The following is a 15262-nucleotide window of genomic DNA, read 5'->3' on the forward strand; positions in this document are numbered from 1 at the left end:
TTATTATTATTATTATTATTATTATTATTATATACAGTGATAAATGTATTAATAATTGTTCAACAACCAGTAATGCTTGTTGAAATTGTTATTGAAAAAAAAAAGACTTGAAATCCTAGGCTTAGAAAGCTTAGAACTATGTCGCCTTAAACACCACCAAAAAATCATCTGCTACAACGTCCTTCCTGTCAACGGATACTTCAGCTTCAACCACAACAGATACAAACTCAAAGTAAACCGCTCCAAACTTGACTGTAGAAAATATGACTTCAGCAACTGAGTTGTTAATGCCTAGAACTCTGTGGTATCATCATCAAACCCCCAAAACTTTACCCTTAGACTATCCACCCGATTCCTAAGAGGTCAATAAGGGGCGTGCATAAGTGCACCAGTGTGCCTACCGTCCCTGTCCTAAGTTTTTCTCTTATTAGAACCAATATCGTATATATAAACAGTGTTATTTCTTTGTATGCTACCAATACGTGCTTGACATAAATAAATAATAATGCTGCACCATTCAACAACCAGTAATGCTGCTCTGAGATACCTTAAACCTATTAAAGAAACACTCTGAATCTTATAAATCAACCAGGAAATAAAATGCTCGAAGCAACCTCTGGAGGGCTGTTGGAGAAAGGGTGAACATCACCAAAGATAAAAAAGGGACCATATTCAGGCCAACATTGATTGATGACTTATTTGTCCATTGCTACAGATTGGCATGAAATTATGCAGGTGGTCATCAGCCCTGCCACAGCTTGAACTCCTAAGTAGAAACGATCCTTGGCTTCATTTGTTGGGATAGCTATAGTTTTATTAGAACAGCGCTGGCTGGGGCATTCTGGGAGTTGAAGTCCAAATATCTTCAAGTTGCCAAGGTTGGGAAACACTATGTATTAGAAGACATGTGTGACTCAGGAATCATAGCCAGAATTGAGAATCCCTAAATTCCCTCACTTAGTTGCCCCCAACCATCAAGTTCAAGATGTTTTGAGCAGAGGTGGTTTCCTCTTGGTTTGGACCAGTTCTATTAGTAACTTGGTGGCCTGGGTCACTAGAACCGACAGTGACCCAGGCTGCCACAACCCCAAACTGGCTGTCTTGAGGAATACTTTGCTTCGGACACTGTTTTAATGTTTGATGCTATTTGGAACCCTGACAGTGTCAGGCTAAAGCCATTGTTGGTTGAAGACTTTGGACTGCCACATTTTATGCTTTAGAATGTATTCTTGCTGTGGGAACTTGGAAGGAGCTAGCGCATGAGTAGAGATGTCGCCATAACAAATTCCTTCTAGGTTCTCAAGGTCATCCTTTGTTCAGCACCTGCCCGGAAGCTGTTGGGACTGACAGACATGTTGGCAGAAGAAGACTAGTGAATGTGATAAACTTGTGGGCTTGGGAACAAGGGAATGAACTTTAAAACAGGTGGAGAAACCCTTGTAGCTTTAGCATATGTGCCAACATGGATTTGGCAATAAATTGGAACTTTGAGGAATGCTGTGGCTCAGACTCTGATTGAGTTTCAGATGCTATTTGGAACCCTGACAAGTTCTGGAGAACCAATAGCAGAAATTTTGAGTAGGATAATTTTGCTGGTATAATAATATGCAAAATTAAATATTGCCTAGGATAAATAAACATGCCTAGGATAAACATATATCCATCCTAAGATAAAATATAGGAAATAGCATAAGGGCAGGTCTTGTTCTGCCGTCAATCTTCTTTTTCTATGTGTATCCAAATGAATAAAAGGACATGGTTGGTCATTCTAAAACCTGTTGCTTTCGAAGAATAGGAAACACGAACTGATATGGACGAAACATGAACTGATATGGACGCTGGTTTTTTTTTTTCCGTTTTAATGTCTCATGTACAAAAGTACCTACAAAAATAATAATAAAGTCCTCTCCTTTTTTTGTTCAAATCTTCTTGCTCCTTCGGGTGAATGAGGCCGAGCCACAGGAAATAGTCTGTAGGAGAAAAGTGAAGATAGGAGCCTTAGAAAAAAGAAAGCCTTAAGAAATTAAAATGACTTAATTATCCAATGTAAAGCTTCTGTAAGCATGACAAAATATATTTCACCACAACTATAGCTCTTTAAAATTGCAGCAGACACGAACTAGGAAGGAAATGGCTATATCTTTGAATCAATGATATTTTAAAAGGTGAGGAACTGCCCTGGTTGATAAAACACAGGCATTTTATTTATTAAGAATTTAATTTACTTCTTATTTCTGTTTCTTAATTTCAGTAACAAGGTTTCTCCAGGGCCCTTCTTTTTACATCAATTATTATTATTATTATTATTATTATTATTATTATTATTATTATTATTATTTAGATTTGTATGCCGCCCTTCTCCGAAAACTCGGGGTGGCTCAGAAAATGCAAAAATAAGTGTAGATGCTAAAAATCTTTGCTTTTGTTTCTCTCTCTCTTTTTAGATTAGATTAGATTTATTGGATTTATATGCCGCCCCTCTCCGCAGACTATAGATATAACAGAATAACAGAGTTGGAGGGGACCTTAGAGGTCTTCTAGTCCAACCCAGAGGTGGTTTGCTCCTGGTTCGTACTCGTTCTATAGAACTGGTAGCAGAAATTTCACCCTGCCCGTCGAACTGGGAGCGTGAATCGTCTCTCTCTTGTTTTTGGCTTCTGTGCAGGAACAGAAGCTGTTTTTTAAAATTCCTGTGCATGCGCAGAAGCCGAGTTTTCAGCACTGCACATGTGTGTGTGCATGTGCACCCACACAATGCAGGAAGAAGCAAACCAGCAGTGACCTAAGCAAGAACCCACCAGCGATGGACTGATACTGGAACCGTTACGGTAGCGAGTTCCGGAATGCATGTGCAGTTGCTCGCACCCAAGGCATACATGTGCGCCCTCGCTTCTGCGCATGGGCAGCAAGCAAACTCTTGGGTGAAGACGCTCGTGTGAGTAAGATTTTGGCGATTTTTGCCAATATTTGTTTATGCGCAGGCGCAGAAGCAAAAATATTGGTGAAAATTGCCAAAATTATTATTATTATTTATTAGACTTATATGCCGCCCCTCTCCGAAGACTCGGGGCGGCTCACAGGACACAATACAGAAACAATATGTGTACAAATCTAATAATTAAAAACTATAAACTAAAATCCCATTACATTAAAAAGCAGTCAATAGCTCAATCACATCCACACATAACATTTAATGGTCAGAAAGGGGGGGGCATACTCTAACTGCCCCATGCCTGGCGACATAAACCCATCTTGAGGCTCTTGCGGAAGGCAAGGAGGGTGGGGGCAGTTCGAATCTCTGGAGGGAGCTGATTCCAGAGGGCCGGGGCTGCCACAGAGAAGGCTCTTCCCCTAGGTCCCGCCAGACGACATTGTCTGGTCGACAGGACCTGGGGAAGGCCAACTCTGTGGGACCTAATCGGCCGCTGCACAAGCATCTTCACACAAGATTTCACTTGCTGCGCATGCGCAGAAGTGAAATCTCACGCCGACGGGTGCCCACAACAGCCACAGAGGGCGCACTGGTAGCGCCAAAGATGGCAGGTCTTCCCTGAGTCCAACCCTGTTTAAATTATTACCCATTGCTTGGGTAACAATTCTTTCAGATTTCCAGTGAAGTCAACTTCCTTATTTTCTATGCTTAGGTTGAGTGTAGACAGCCATCAGACATATGGCTGTCCAACCTCTTTTTCAAAGCCTCCAGCGATAGTGCTCCCAACACTTCTGTTCCACTGATTAATAGTTAGGAAATTTCTTCTTATTTCTAGATTGCTTCTTTCCACTATTTTTTTTTTAATAGGTGGAAGTTACAATTTACAAGTACAGTGGTACCTCTACTTAAGAACTTAATTTGTTCCGTGACCAGGTTCTTGAGTAGAAGCAATTTTTCCCATAGGAATCAATGTAAAAGCAAATAATGCATGCAAACCCATTAGGAAAGAAATAAAAGCTCGGAATTTGGGTGGGAGAAGGAGGAGGAAGAAGAGGAGGAGGACAGTCGCTGCGGAAGGAAGGGGAATTTAAAAAATCCAAAACTTTAAGGCTTAAAAAAAAGGGGGGACTGTGAGCAGTGTTCCCTCTAATTTTTTGGGGGGGTGGGCAGAAAAGTATAGTGTCTGAGCAGCAGTCCCTTCGGGACTGGGCGGCACAGAAATAATAAATAAGTAAGTAAGTAAGTGAGTAAGTGAGTAAGTAAGTAAGTAAGTAAGTAAACAAACAAACAAACAAACAAACAAACAAATAAATAAAACCCCACCCTGTTTTGCCTCAGAGAATTTCAAAATAAAATACTGTACTCTGTGTCTATAACAGTGAGCTCATAATAGGGCAACTCTATCAATATCAAAATGCCACTTAAATAGTTGAGCTAGTTTCAAACTAGATTTTGATTTTCTTTCTCTCTTCCTTACTCCCATTCTTTTTCTTTCTCTTTTCCTGCCTCTCTTTTTTCTATCTGTTTCTCTCTCTTCCTCTCTTCCTCTCTCTCTCCTTCCCTCTCACTCTTTCCCTCTTGGCTTCTGGGCAGGTTTGGAAAACTCTGAGTTGATGATGATTTTTAAGTGAGCGATTGCTCACTGCTCAGCTTAGAGGGAACTATGACTGTGAGGCAGCACCCAGAGAAAGGAAAACGCTCTGTTCGCTCTCGACTGCCAAAGCCTCCTTAAGCGCCACCGAAAGGCTCCTCTGGCAGCCTAGAAAAGCCTGAGATGGCCGGGATTAAAGGGGGAAGGGCAGGAAACTGGTTGGGCCTTTGTGCCGCTCTCAAATTTCCTGGGAAATTTTTCCGGGCTCGGGTTCTTAAGTAGAAAATATTTCTTAAGAAGAGGCAAAAAAATCTTGAACACCTGGTTCTTATCTAGAAAAGTTCTTAAGTAGAGACGTTCTTAAGTAGAGGTACCACTGTATTGTAATGGTAGTTGTTTTATAGCTATGGTAGTGAACCCCTTTAAGTGAACCCCAATTCCTGATGTAGATGTGAATACACCGTGCAGCTTTCTTGGAGGCTTTGAGTGTAGTGAATAAGGAAGTTGACTTCGCTGGAAATCTGCAAAACTCATTACCTAAGCAAAAGCGAGGGGAACATTTCTAAATGCATAACAATGAGATGATGCCTGAAAGTGATTCTGGCAGATACTTCCCTGTTTCATTAAAATGAAAGAAGGCAGAGATAGAATGGACTTGTAAGGCCTCTGGGCGTTGGGGGAAGCTGTTTTTGCCCTTCCCAGGCATTGAATTATGGGTGTGGGCACTCACGCATGTGCGATAGTGCGCGCTCACGCTCTTTTGGGACCCGAGGAAAAAAAAGTTCACCATCACTGCCAGTGTTCCCTCTAATTTTTTTGGGGGGTGGGCGGAAAAGTATAGTGTCTGAGCGGCAGTCCCTTTGGGACTGGGTGGCACAGAAATAATAAATTAATGAATGAATAAATGAATAAACAAACAAACAAACAAACAAACAAACAAACAAACAAAAAAATAGAGAATTTCAAAATAAAATACTGTACTGTGTGTCTATCACAGTGAGCTCATAATAGGGCAACTCTATCAATATCAAAATGCCACTTAAATAGTTGAGCTAGTTTCAAACTAGATTTTGATTTTCTTTCTCTCTTCCTTACTCCCATTCTTTTTCTTTCTCTTTTCCTTCCTGTCTTTTTTCTGTCTGTTTCTCTCTCTTCCTCTCTTCCTCTCTCTCTCCTTCCCTCTCACTCTTTCCCTCTCGGCTTCTGGGCAGGTTTGGAAAACTCTGAGTTGATGATGATTTTTAAGCGAGCGATTGCTCACTGCTCAGCTTAGAGGGAACTATGATCACTGCTCTAAACCATTTGTGACAGATGGCAGTTCAGTCACTTCTTGAAAGCTTCCAATAATCAAGCTCTCACAACATCTGAAGGCAAGAAATGTCATTGGTTGATTGCTCTCACTGTCACTAAATTTCTCCTTATTCCCAGGTTGAGTCTCTCCTTGGTCAATTCCCATCCATTATACCTTGTCTGGTCTTCTGGTGCCTTGGAAAACTGACTCCCTCCTCTCTGTAGCAGCCCCTCAAATATTGGAACAATGCTATTGTGTCTCCCCTGGTCCTTCTTTCAGTCATGCCCAGTTCCTGTAACCATTCTCCATATGTTTTATTATTATTATTTTTATTATTTATTGGATTTGTATGCCGCCCCTCTCCGCAGACTCGGGGCGGCTAACAACCGTGGTAAAACAACATGAACAATCCAATTAATAAAAACAACTAAAAAACCCTTATTATAAAAAACCAAACATACACACAAACATACCATGCATAACTTGTAATGGCCTAGGGGGAAAGAGTAACTTAACTCCCCCATGCCTGGCAACAAAGGTGGGTCTTAAGTAGTTTGCGAAAGACAAGGAGGGTAGGGGCCCTTCTAATCTCTGGGGGGAGTTGGTTCCAGAGGGCCGGGGCCGCCACAGAGAAGGCTCTTCTCCTGGGGCCCGCCAAACGACATTGTTTGGTCGACGGGGCCTGGAGAAGGCCAACTCTGTGGGACCTTATCGGGCGCTGGGATTCGTGCGGTAGCAGGCGGTTCCGGATGTATTCTGTCCCAATGCCATGTAGGGCTTTAAAGGTCATTACCCACAGTCCCCAAATCATCTTTGTTGCTCTTCTCTGCACTCTTTCTAGAGCAGTGGTTCTCAACTTGGGGATCAGGACCCCTTTGGGGGTAAAACAACCATTTCACTGGAGTCGTCTAAGACCACGGGAAAAGACATAGCGTTAAGAACTAAAGATTCTATTCTGGAGCCTTGGAACATATTTTTACAATCCAACCAATCAGGCATTTACAGTGGGGGTGTTCCTCTGACCTTCCTGCCAATCAGCTTAAAGCTCTGTTGGGAGAATTGGCACTAGACTTATGGTTGGTGGTCACCACAGCATGAGGAACTGTATAAAGGGGTCGCGGCATTAGAAAGGGTGAGCACCACTGTTAGAGGCTCAATATCTTTTTTATAGTGTAGTAACCAAAACTAGATGATCATGATCACTAATGATTCTTTGACTTGTATTATGTATCTGTAACATCTAAGCCAGAGTTTCCAACCATTAAACCTAGTTTCATTAAGCCAAGTTTAATGAAAAGAAGGACCAGGGGAGACATAATAGCAATGGTCCAGGGTTGCCACAAAGAAGAGGGAGTCAAGCTATTCTACAAAGCACCTAAAGGTAGAACAAGAAGCAATGGGTGGAAACTAAACAAGGAGTGAAGTAACTTAGAACTAAGGAGAAATTTCCAGACAGTTAATACAATAAATCACTAGAACAGCTTGTTGTGAATACTCTAACACTGGAAGTTTTTAAGAAGATGTTGGATAATCATTTGTCTGAAATAGTAGGTCAGTTCCAACTCTGTTGTTGTTGTTGTTGTTATTATTATTATTATTATTATTATTATTATTATTATTATTATTATTATGCTTGATAAATATGGATCATGAAGTAGCAATCCCTGTATATTTTAATAATAACAACAACAGCAGCAATAACAATAATGGCAAATCTTAAGACCTGTGGTCTTCAACTCCCATAATTCTTAAGCCAGCATTTTCCCCAACTCCCAGTGGGCCCAAAAGGCTTGAAAATCAGCTGGCTGGTGCGTGCATGTGCCCCAGACCTGAGCTCGTGTGCCCATCGATATGTCTCTGCGTGTCACTTGTGGCACACGTGCCATAGGTTCGCCATCACGGAACTATAACCTTGACTTACCTCTACCATTTCATCGCCTTCAATTTGTTGCTCGTGGATAAATTTGTCTGCCTTGGCTATTAATTTTCCATCTGTGATATTTACTGTGCACTGTAAAACGATGAAACCATTACTGAACATGGATCAAACAGCGAGAAATACAGTAAGTAGATAGCTAACAACAACTAGGGCTAAAGCAACCAGAAACTGTAAAGATACTGATAGAAAAAGATCAATGTTTGGGGGATGGGGGGAAAGAAAATTAGTGCTGCAGTTGCAACCTTGAGTTAATAATAAATAAAAAAAATAAATAATAAAAAGGAAAAAAGCAAGGGAGTCTAAGTATTTTTAGGAAAAAGCCTTTGGGCCAACTATGACCTGGATGATTGAGAATCTCCATAGACGTTTCCTATAATCTGTGCAGAAAATTATAGAAAAATCTAAGATGGGCAGTTCCAGGATTGGAACTGCTTAACTAGCTTTAAGATTTTCAAGTCGAGGAGACCATTCATTCCTTCCTTCATTCCTTCATTCAATCCTTCATTCATTCCTTCATTCATTCATTCATTCATTCATTCATTCATTCATTCATTCATTCATTCATTCATTCATTCATTTATTTATTTATTAGAAACATAGAAACATAGAAGTCTGTCGGCAGAAAAAGACCTCATGGTCCATCTAGTCTGCCCTTATACTATTTTCTGTATTTTATCTTAGGATGGATATATGTTTATCCCAGGCATGTTTAAATTCAGTTACTGTGGATTTATCTACCACGTCTGCTGGAAGTTTGTTCCAAGAAACATAGAAACATAGAAGTCTGACGGCAGAAAAAGACCCCATGGTCCATCTAGTCTGCCCTTATACTATTTTCTGTATTTTATCTTAGGATGGATATATGTTTATCCCAGGCATGTTTAAATTCAGTTACTGTGGATTTATCTACCACGTCTGCTGGAAGTTTGTTCCAAGGATCTACTACTCTTTCAGTAAAATAATATTTTCTCATGTTGCTTTTGATCTTTCCCCCAACTAACCTCAGATTGTGTCCCCTTGTTCTTGTGTTCACTTTCCTATTAAAAACACTTCCCTCCTGGACCTTATTTAACCCTTTAATATATTTAAATGTTTCGATCATGTCCCCCCTTTTCCTTCTGTCCTCCAGACTATACAGATTGAGTTCTTTCCTTCTTCCTTCCTTCCCTCCCTCCCACCTTTTTATTCCTACCTTCCTTCCCTCCTTCCCTCCCTCCCTCCCATCTTTCTTTCTTTCTTTCTTTCTTTCTTTCTTTCTTTCTTTCTTTCTTTCTTTCTTTCATTGAACTTTTCATATTTTTGAACTGCCCATCTTTCTTAGGGACTCTTGGCAATGGTGCAATAAAATGTCAAATAGTTGGGTATATGACTCACCTTGACTTTTTTCCCATCCATGGTGGTCATTTCTGCTTCTTTTCCCAACGTGAAGGTGTTTGTAACAGATTTGTTGGGGGTTTTCGAGGTGACCACAAAAGTATTCCCGGTCTGATGGATTTCAGTGATGGGCTTGATGTCTTTGGCAGTTTTAATGATGTCATCTGATAGGGCTGAGGAAGAGGGGAGAGATGATAGAATCCAGAATTCCCCAGCCAGCTAAGTCTATACATCTTAAAATCGCCAAGGTTGAGAAACACTAGCTACAGGTAAGGATTGTTCCTTCTTCCTTGAGTTTGAGTAACTGCTCTGGAGGACTATTCTAAATAACTGTTTGCTCTTCATTGTAGGTTGCTTAGCTTTCCAGTTGTCCTCTTACCAGAGGTGGGCTGCTAAGGTGGAACGGTGACGTGTGCTTGTTCCCATGACTCTGAGTGCTAGCGGAGTCCAGCGCAATTATGCTACTGCACCTGGGCAGGTAGTGAAATCGCACCCAGACACCTGCCCAGGTGCAGTAGCATAATTGCACTGGACTCCGCTAGCACTCAGAGCAGTGGTGGACCCTAGCCTAAATGGTGGAGAATGCAATTCCGGTGGCGCCCATGTAGCGCATAGCCACCGATGCTTCCTCAGACCTACGCTTGCCCTGCCCTGCCGTGAGCGCAGCCTTCCCCAGCCATTCGCCCCTTGCTTGCCTCTCACCGGGTTTCACCACCGACCGTGCTGCCGCCGTTTAGCCCAAGAGTGAGAGGCGAGGTGGGGCAAACGGCGGCGAGCAGTGGCGAGCGGGCACTTACTTGTTTGTCCATTTCCAGGTTTTTTTCGCTTCTGCGCATGCAGAAATTGTGCACGTGAGATGGGGGGAGCAGGGGTGCGCTTCCAGCCCGTTCCGGTAGGGCCGGGAATGGTAGCCCGCTCCTGACTCAGAGCCACGGGGGAGGAGCACACGTCACCGTTCCACCTTAGCAGCCCACCTCTGTCTCTTACCCAGAGAACACTATGCTCAAGATGGAATAGCATGTCCAGTCAAAACTTCAGATTCTGCTTTAGAGATCCTATTCCTTTGATGGTGAACCTTTTTGGACCAGGAGTCATTGCTCACAATCGCTCATGCCCTCATCACCTCGAGGTTCGACTACTGCAATGCTCTCTACATGGGGCTACCTTTGAAAAGTGTTCGGAAACTTCAGATCGTGCAGAATGCGGCCGCGAGAGCCATTATGGGGCTTCCCAGATTCACCCATGTCTCTCCAACACTCTGTGGCCTCCATTGGCTGCCGATCAGTTTCCAGTCACAATTCAAAGTGTTGGTTATGACCTATAAAGCACTATATGGCATCGGACCAGAATACCTTTGAGACCGCCTTCTGCCACATGAATCCCAGCGTCTGATTAGGTCCCACAGAGTTGGCCTTCTCTGGGTCCCGTCGTCTAAACAATGTCATCTGGCGGGCTCCAGGGAAGAGCCTTCTCTGTGGTGGCCCCAGCCCTCTGGAATCAACTCCCCCCCAGATATTAGAACTGCCCTCACCCTCCCTGCCTTTCATAAATTGCTTAAGACCCGCCTATGTCGCCAGGTGTGGGGGAATTGAGATATCCCCACTCTGGGCTTATATAATTTATGTGAGGTAAGCTTGTGTTATATGGTTTTAATGATGGGTTTTAGATGTTTTTAAATACAGTGATACCTCATCTTACAAACGCCTCATCATACAAACTTTTCGAGATACAAACCCGGGGTTTAAGATTTTTTTGCCTCTTCTTACAAACTATTTTCACCTTACAAACCCACCACCGCCACTGGGATGCCCCGCCTCCGGACTTCCGTTGCCAGTGAAGCGCCCGTTTTTGTGCTGCTGGGATTGCCCTGAGGCTCCCCTCCATGGGAAACCCCACCTCCAGACTTCCGTTGCCTGCGAAGCGCTTGTTTTTGCGATGCTGGGATTCCCCTGCTGGGATTCCCCTGCAGCATCGCAAAAACACAGAAGTCCAGAGGTGGGGTTTCCCATGGAGGGGAACCTCAGGGGAATCCCAGCAGCGCAAAAACGGGCGCTTCGGCTAGCAAAAGGGGTGAGTTTTGGGCTTGCACGCATTAATTGCTTTTCCATTGATTCCTATGGGAAACATTGTTTCGTCTTACAGACTTTTCACCTTACAAACCTCGTCCCGGAACCAATTAAGTTTGTAAGACAAGGTATCACTGTATTAAATATATAATATATAAATATATTGTTATTATTGTTGCTGTGAGCCACCCTGAGTCTGCGGAGAGGGGCGGCATACAAACCTAATAAATCAAATTAAATCAAATTAATTCTTTCCTCAGGTACCAAACCATGTGTACATATGGTATCGTGCATGCCCAAGTGCCCGCACCCATAATTCAATGCCTGGGGATGGTGAAAATGGCTCCCCGCCTCTCCTGGAGGCACTCTGGAGGCGAGAAACAGCCCGTTTCCCACATTCTGGTGGGCCCAGTAGGCCCTTCCCCATCCACCCAGAGACTCTCCAGAAGCTGAAAATGCCCTCCCAGAGCCTCCAGGAAAGCTGAAAAACAGCTGGTTGGCACACACATGCACTGAGCTAGGGTAACGGCTCGTGTGCCAGCAGATATGGCTCCCCGTGCCACTTGTGGTACCCGTGCCATAGGTTCGCCATCACTGTCCTATTCGTTTTGGTCCAAAAAAAATGCCTGTAGCTTACCAATTGCTTTCAGGAAGTCTTCATATTTCTCTTGGCTGTAAACTTGCCAGGTACCATTAAACGCCATGTTGGGAATGCCACTGGATGCTTCCAATTGGGAAAGGCCAGTGGGGAATCTCCTGGCAATTGGCTTCCCTTTATACTGGAGGGAACCTTTTACCCTGCCCAAATCTGAGCTGTGTACTTTCGAGCCATCAATCATTAATCTTCCATTTGTACTTTGTGAGAATAACCTCTCGTTCATCATGCCTCAGCTGACTCCCTAGAACAATGTTTCCCAACCTTGGCAACTTGAAGATATTTGGACTTCAACTCCCAGAATACCCCAGCCAGCATTCGCTGGCTGGGGAATTCTGGGAGTTGAAGTCCAAATATCTTCAAGTTGCCAAGGTTGGGAAACACTGCCCTAGAAGAATATCATTTGCTAAATTCCATGTCCGGTTTCAGGGAATCATTGTAAGAACAAAACCCTCTTATTTCTGCTTCTACAATTTTATATCTGAAAACCATATCAGTCTACTTTTATATCTGACTGAGGCTTACCCATAGTTGTCTTCTGAAAAAGCAGCTCTTTGGCTTGTTTATTTTTTGAATTAATTAATTAATGGTTAGTCACACTGGCTAAATCCCATAGAATCACATTTATAAGGATTTTTTATTTTTTATTTTTTTTAATTGAATTTTCAAAAGGACAAACAAGGACATACAAGAGTAAACATTTAAGGAGCTACCATTGCTCCTCTTGTCGTAGAAGTCTAACTAATACAAAAATATAAAAAATCCTAACTATGATCAGATCAAAGCACAAATGTCATATGTGTAAGTTACATTCTTGTTAATTTTAACTATATTTTAGATATTAAACTTATTAATTAAACTTTTTTACGTTTTAAAATATTCTATGCTTATACAAACAGAAAAAAAGAGAAAAAAGTTATTAGTAATACTATTTAATATTTCATTCTATATTATAGTTAATTATTAATACCATTTTTAAAATTCCACCAATCATATACTCTATCCCATATTTTATAATATTCTGTTTCAGTTTGATTATTTAAACGGTTAGTCATCATATCTAGTTCTGCACATTATATAATTTTTTAAAATACTTCAGTATCTTTTGGTATTGTATTTTCTTTCCATTTCTGTGCGAATACTATTCGTGCCGCAACCAATATATGTATTATTAGATAATAAATTCCTTTTTTATACTTTCTATTTGAAATACCCAATAAAAACAATTCAGGAGATTTTTTAATCTTCTCCTTTGTTATTTCATTTATCCAATTCTCTACTTTGTTCCAAAATATTTTTGTCTCAGGACATGTCCACCACGCATGATAATATGTACCAATTTCTTTTTTACATTTCCAACAAATAGGCGATACAGACGGAAACATTTTAGAAATTCTATATGATGGAAGGTGCCATCTATAAAACATCTTAATTTGATTTTCTTTAAAGGAAATCGATTTTGTTATTTTCCAATTATACATCCATACTTTTTCCCATGTATCTAAATCTATCTCTTTGCCTAAATTTTTGCACCAACTAATCATATTGTCTTTCAATATCCAACCTATCGTTCTATAATTTAATAGGTATTTATACACATTTCCAATTGGTTTTGAATAATTTTGAAATAATAATTTACTCAGTACGTTATTTTCTTTTTTAAAAATATAAATCTTTACATCTGTTTGATATCTCGAACTAATCTGTATATATTGCCACCAGTCCAAGTCAATACCTAAGTCATATAATTCTTGTTTTGTTCTTAATTTAAATTTATCATCTAACAAATCCCTATATTTCCAACTCTTACCTTTTTCTTTAAGATTCGGGTGTGTAATAGCTTCAATGGGTGATACCCATTCTGGCATTACTAAAAAATGATTTTTCTTTATTTCATTCCATACTTCTATCAATGCTTTCCTAATAATATTATTTTTAAAATATGAATGTGTTTTAATTTATCATACCATATAAATGCATGCCAACCGACGATATAAGGATTTTTTTAAAATATCAAGAGTTATTTATTTATTATTTATTTATTTATTAATCAGATTTGTATGCCGCCCCTCTCCGCAGACTCGGGGCGGCTCACAGCAATCGCCATACAATGTAAACAAATCCAATATTTAAATTAATTTTAAAACACCACAAGTTAAAACCAATCATACACACTACCATACCATACATAAATTTTATAAGCCTAGGGGGGAAGGAACATGTCAATTCCCCCATGCCTGACGACAGAGGTGGGTTTTAAGGAGCTTACGAAAGGCTAGGAGGGTGGGGGCAACTCTGATATCTGGGGGGAGTTGATTCCAAAGGGTCGGGGCCGCCACAGAGAAGGCTCTTCCCCTGGGTCCCGCCAAACGACATTGTTTAGTTGACGGGACCCGGAGAAGGCCAACTCTGTGGGACCTAACTGGTCGCTGGGATTCGTGCGGCAGAAGGCGGTCCCGGAGATATTCTGGTCCGGTGCCATGAAGGGCTTTATAGGTCATAACCAACACTTTGAATTGTGACCGGAAACTGATCGGCAACCAATGCAGACTGCGGAGTGTTGGTGTGACATGGGCATATTTAGGAAAGCCCATGATTGCTCTCGCAGCTGCATTCTGCACGATCTGAAGTTTCCGAACACTTTTCAAAGGTAGCCCCATGTAGAGAGCGTTACAGTAGTCGAGCCTCGAGGTGATGAGGGCATGAGTGACTGTGAGCAGTGACTCCCGGTCCAAATATGGCCGCAACTGGTGCACCAGGCGAACCTGGGAAACAGCTGAAAGATGTTTCTCTAATGTGAGCTGTGGATCGAGGAGGACGCCCAAGTTGCGAACCCTCTCTGAGGGGGTTAGTGACTCCCCCCCCAGGGTGATGGACGGACAGATGGAATTGTCCTTGGGAGGCAAAACCCACAGCCACTCCGTCTTATCCGGGTTGAGTTTGAGTCTGTTGACACCCATCCAGATCCCAACAGCCTCCAGGCACCGGCACATCACTTCCACTGCTTCGCCGACTGGACACGGGGTGGAGATGTAAAGCTGGGTATCATCTGCATACTGATGATACCTCACCCCATGCCCTTGGATGATCTCACCCAGTGGTTTCATGTAGATATTAAATAGTAGGGGGGAGAGGACCGACCCCTGAGGCACCCCACAAGGGAGTAACCTAGAGGTCGACCTCTGACCCCCCACTAACACCGACTGCGACTGACCAGAGAGGTAGGAAGAGAACCACTGAAGGACAGTGCCTCCCACTCCCAACCCCTCCAGCCGGTGCAGAAGGATACCATGGTCGATGGTATCGAAAGCCGCTGAGAGGTCAAGAAGCACCAGGACAGAGGATAAACCCCTGTCCCGGGCCCGCCAGAGATCATCCATCAGCGAGACCAAAGCAGTTTCTGTGCTGTAGCCG

General features: G+C 42.1%; 1 protein-coding gene across 1 annotated transcript; it reads right to left on the reverse strand.

Moving 5' to 3' along the window:
* Positions 1-675: 675 nt before the first annotated feature.
* LOC139173851 (fatty acid-binding protein, liver) lies at positions 676-11959 on the reverse strand. The gene is made up of 4 exons (XM_070763697.1): positions 11831-11959; positions 9128-9300; positions 7736-7825; positions 676-1970 (listed from the first exon to the last, which is right to left on the reverse strand). The coding sequence occupies exons 1-4, from the start codon at positions 11895-11897 to the stop codon at positions 1920-1922; spliced, it is 381 nt and encodes a 126-aa protein (XP_070619798.1). The 5' UTR covers positions 11898-11959; the 3' UTR covers positions 676-1919.
* Positions 11960-15262: the final 3303 nt, after the last annotated feature.

This window comes from Erythrolamprus reginae, chromosome 11 (assembly GCF_031021105.1).
Source record: "Erythrolamprus reginae isolate rEryReg1 chromosome 11, rEryReg1.hap1, whole genome shotgun sequence".
Taxonomy (NCBI): Eukaryota; Metazoa; Chordata; class Lepidosauria; order Squamata; family Dipsadidae; genus Erythrolamprus; species Erythrolamprus reginae.